Below are 4823 nucleotides of genomic sequence, written 5' to 3' on the forward strand. Positions count from 1 at the left end.
ATGGATTTCTGAATTATTTTTATCATGGGGTTAAAAAACCCCAGCCCTATAGGAACTGTAAAAAAAGAAGAAAGCATTACTTGTATGTTGACTCATGTTTTTCTGTTTGTTTTTTTTTCAGAATTGACAGAAAAAAGGATAAAACAGAAAGAAAGATTTTGGACAGCCAGGAAAGAGCATTTTGGGATGTGCACAGGCCTGTGGTAAAGTTCTTTTTGAATGATGACACTTTCCAGGATTTGACAGGAAAGTTTTATTGCTAATAAACTCTTGGCCATGTGTTGCATAAAGACATTGCCTTTTAAGTTACCACGTGGATTTTCCTTGCATTTCAAAACACACAAAGTGTCTACAAGATTACTTTGGGCATTCAAAACTTGTGTATGCATGAAACTATAGAATTATATGATGAATGTGAAGTTTTGAAGGTTATTTACTGTGTATACTAAAGAAAAGCAGCTTACTCATTTTGACTCAAACTTCCTAGGAAAAGCACCTCTCTTAGCTGAGAGATACTTCCTTTTGGTGCCAAAAGTATGAGTAGATGGATTGGATGCTGACATTCCAACTTTGGATATATGCAGTCACTTGTTTAACAAGGATAATTTATGGGACACAGACTTCAGGAAAGAGTTTTGGACAAGATGTAATTGTGTATTTTGGAAAGGTAAGATGGTATGTAGATTGGAAACTGGACACCCAGAGATACGTGGGCCCTGATGGGGTGCACTCAGGAGTGCTGAGGGAGCTGGCAGATGTTATTGCTAAGCCACTCTCCATCATCTTTGAAAAGTCCTGGAGAACAGGAAAAGTGCCTGAGGACTGCAGAAAAGTCAGTATAACTCCAGTCTTCAGAAAGGGCAAGCAGGAAGATCCATGAAACTATAGGCCAGTCAGCCTCAGCTCCATCACTGGAAAGGTGATGGCACAGCTCATTCTGGATGTCATGTCTAAGCATGAGGAGTAAAAGATGGGTTTCAGGGAACATGGATCCACAAAGATAAAAAAATCATGCTTGACCAATCTGATAGCTTTCTATGATGGCATGACTGGCTGAGTAGATGAGAGGAGAGCAGTGGATGTTGTCTACCTTGACTTCAGAAGAGCTTTTGACACTGTCTCCCATAAAATCCTCACAGGTAAGCTTAGGAATTGTGGGTTAGATGAGTGGACAGTGAGGTGGATTAAGAACTGGCTGAACAGCAGAGCTCAGAGGGTTGTGGTCAGTGGTGCAGGATCTACTTGGAGGCCTGTAGCCAGCAGTGTTGCCCAGGGGTCAGTTCTAGATCCAGTTTTGTTCAACATATTCATCAGTGACCTGGACTGGGGGACAGAGTGTATCCTCAACAAGTTTGCTGGTGATACCAAACTGGGAGGGAGGGGTGATGACACTCCAGAGGGCTGTGGTGCCATCCAGCATGACCTGGACAGACTGGAGAGCTGGGCAGAGAAGAACCTAATGAGGTTCAACAAATGCAAGTGTAGGGTCCTGCACTTAGGAGGAGTAACGCCACGCACCAGTACAGGTTATGGGTTCTCTACTGCTCTGCTGAGAAGGACCTCCTTGTCCTGGTGGACAACAAGTTAACCATGAGCCAGCAGTGTGTCCATGTGGCCAAGAAGTCCAATGGTATCCTCAGGTGCATTAAGAAGAGTGTGGCCAACAGGTCTACCCTCTCTACCCTGCCCTAGTGTGGGTCCAGTTCTGGGATCCCCAGCTAAAGAAAAGCAAGGAAAGAGTCTAGTGGAGGGCTATGAAGATTATTAGGAAACCAGAGCATCTCTCTTAGGAGGAAAGGCTGAGAGACCTGGCTCTGTTTAGCCTGGAAAAGACTCAGAGGGGATCTTCTCAATACTTACAAATATCTAAAGAGTAGGTGTCAATAGGAAGGGACCAGATGCTTTTCATTAGTGCCCAGCCACAGGACAAGGGGCAACAACACAAGCTGGAACATAGGAAGTTCCATCTGAACATGAAGAAAATTATTTACTGTGAGGGTGGCAAAGCACTGGAACAGGCTGCCCAGAGAGGCTGTGGAGTCTCCTCTTCTCTGGAGATATTAAAAACCTGCCTGGTCACGATCCTGTGCAACTTGCTCCAGGTGAGCCATTCTGTGATTCTGTGAGTATATGATAATAAACAGAGCAGTAATATGATTTCGTTCTCTTTTCAGCCAGGCTGTGTGAACACCACAGAAATGGACATTAGAAAGTGTCGTCGCATGAAGAACCCACAGAAAGTGAAAAAGGTCAGTTTGAGTTTCTGGTTTTTGTTTGTTTTGTGGGTGGTTTTGTTGTTGGTTGTTGTTGTTTTTAATGCAAATCATGCCTGACACAGTATAACAAACTTATCCAATAGAAACAAAAAATGCATTTTGTGACTATCACTTCTGTTTTGTTCTAATTGGTGAATGCACCGTTCCTGTTTTCCCAGCAGAGCAGTACAGACTGGGTGATGGGCAGTGCTGAGAAGGGCATTAAGGAGCTCTGCACTCCCGTAAAATTAAAAGCAATTGTGAAAAGTACCTAGGTACTATTTTCAGAAATTATTTGGGCATGGATTTTTCAGAGCCGTTTACCACCTTAATAGTTTCAAAGACTGCATCATTAGCAACTTGGGTATCTTTGACTTCCTGCAAGTTTTAGCTCTTCTCTGTATATAGAATCATAGAGCCATTTGAGTTAGAAAAGATCATCAAGTCAAACTGTGCACCTAACACTGCCAAGTCCACCACTAAACCATGTGCCTAAGCACCACGTCTACATGTCTTTTAAATATCTCCAGGGATAGTGACTTGACCCCTTCCCTGGGCAGCCTGTCCCAGTGCTTGATAACCCTTTCAGTGAAAAAAAAAAATCTGATATCCAATCTAAACCTCCCCTAGTACAACTTGAGGCCATTTCCTCTTGTCTTATCACTTGTTGCCTGTTTTGGAGGAGCCACCAGACTCCTGAACTTCCATTGGTAGTTAAATTACAGAAGAGCTATTCACGTGACTCTTAAAATGTTAAATAAAAAGCAAAAGCACAAAATGAAAGGGTAACTGATACAACTTTTAGCTCAAGTCTCTGTTCTAAAAAAGAATAGCCACAAATCAGTCTGCAGGTTTTTTGTTTAGAGATGTTCACGTGAACTTCACCCACTGACACCTGTTTAAGCTCTTTCTTCAATGTGTAGTTTTACAAGAAATCAAACCAAGTGAAAAAAAAATTGCATAGGATTAGGTTCTAGCATTTTCTTTGCATAGTTCACCACAATGACCATTTTCCCAGTGTTCATCCTGCAAGTGCTGACCCACCCAGCCTTCAGAACTCCTAAAAATTACAAGCTTCATTTTAATATTTAAGATAAACTCTTTTCTCAATGTGCCTGCAGACCTTCTAAGCACAGACTTCTGCAAGCATGGTCTGATCTGTAAATTTTGCTCCAGGCTGAATGATTATTGACCTGTGTGGTTATAAACAGTAGGAAATTGCTAGCTTCTTACCTTTCTGCTTTGCATACTGCATTTTTCCTCATTGTGTAAGAGGGAAAAACACCGTAATCTCTTCTGTTTGTTTGTTGGCACCTCACAGTCAGTGTACGGGGTTACAGAGGAGTCTCAGCCCCAGAGTCCTGTACATGTGCCCTCCCAACCTGTACGCAAAACTACAAAAGAGGATTTCCGGAAACGAGTAAGTCCAGGGGTCAGTACTGGGACCAGTGCTGTTTAACATCTTTGTCAGCAACATGGACAGTGGGATTGAGTGCACCCTCAGCAAGTTTCCTGACAACACCAAGCTCTGAGGTGTGATCAACACACTGGAGGGGAGGGATGCCATCTAGAGGGACTTTGACAGGCTGGAGAGGTGTGCTCGTGCAAACTGTATTATGTTCAGTAAAGCCAAGTGCAAGGTCCTGCACCTGGGTCAGGCCAATCCCAAGCATAATTATAGGTTGGGTGGAGAATGGATTGAGAACAACCCTGAGAAGAAGGAAACCTAGGGAAGAAACTTGCATGCTGGGGCACAGGCTGGGGATGGACAGTGGCAGGTGGCACGAGCCAGAAGTTTTAGGGAAGAGCTGGGGGAAAATTGTTTACACAGTCACTCAAAGGAATGGCCACACATCCTTGCCCTCACACAAGGAGCTTTCCCTCAAAATAACTTCCCTGCACCAAGCTGCGCTCACTGAAGTACAGGCAGGACTAGGTCAGCATTTTAGTAGCTGGCTTTAAACATGTTTCTTAGGCAGCCAGTTTTAGGATGGTCTTCTGAACTAAACCTGAACACTGCATTTCTTGAGCTTTTCCATCATAGGCAACAGATGGCTGCAGAGTACCGTGAAGAACTACTTCATAGCAGAGTACACATATGCTGTAAAACCATTACCCATCTTGTGAGAGAAATAGAAGAGGGAAGTGTGGTTTAAAGAGGGGATTATATTGCACCTTGAGTAGTCTAGGAACCTTGTCCCCAAATATGTGCCTTTCCTTCTTTTAATTGTATCTTCTGAAGCTTTACGTGGGGCTTTGCCAAAGGAAATGAAACTTATATGAGAAGCAGTTAATAAGCTTCTTCTAATACCTAGGGAAGGGTCTCATTTCCTTCTGAGTTCCTTTCAAGCTGTTTGGAAAGAGAAATCAATAGAGTTTTGGGATATGATCAATGCATGCTGTAGAGCTCCTGGATTGTTAATGTCCTTGTCATCTCTCTCCTCAGATAGCTTTTCTGAACATGCAGATAGAGAGACATTGTTTAAAGATGTCCAAAGTAGCAGAAAGGTGAGTGTCCCTGTTTGCATGATTCCCCATTCTTTCCTCATTTCCAGTTTGGCATTTTCA

At 43.0% G+C, this 4823-nt stretch overlaps 1 protein-coding gene across 1 annotated transcript in view; it reads left to right on the plus strand.

The window, feature by feature from the left end:
- Positions 1 to 4823, plus strand: part of RGS6 (regulator of G-protein signaling 6) — a 243744-nt gene that overhangs the window by 196698 nt on the left and 42223 nt on the right. The window contains exons 9-11 of the mRNA XM_009999748.1: positions 2175 to 2249; positions 3577 to 3679; positions 4706 to 4763. Of these exons, the coding sequence (XP_009998050.1) occupies positions 2175 to 2249; positions 3577 to 3679; positions 4706 to 4763 (236 nt within the window). The remainder of the gene's footprint in view (positions 1 to 2174; positions 2250 to 3576; positions 3680 to 4705; positions 4764 to 4823) is intronic.

Source organism: Chaetura pelagica, unplaced genomic scaffold, assembly GCF_000747805.2.
Source record: "Chaetura pelagica isolate M959 unplaced genomic scaffold, ChaPel_1.0 scaffold416, whole genome shotgun sequence".
Classification (NCBI taxonomy): domain Eukaryota; kingdom Metazoa; phylum Chordata; class Aves; order Apodiformes; family Apodidae; genus Chaetura; species Chaetura pelagica.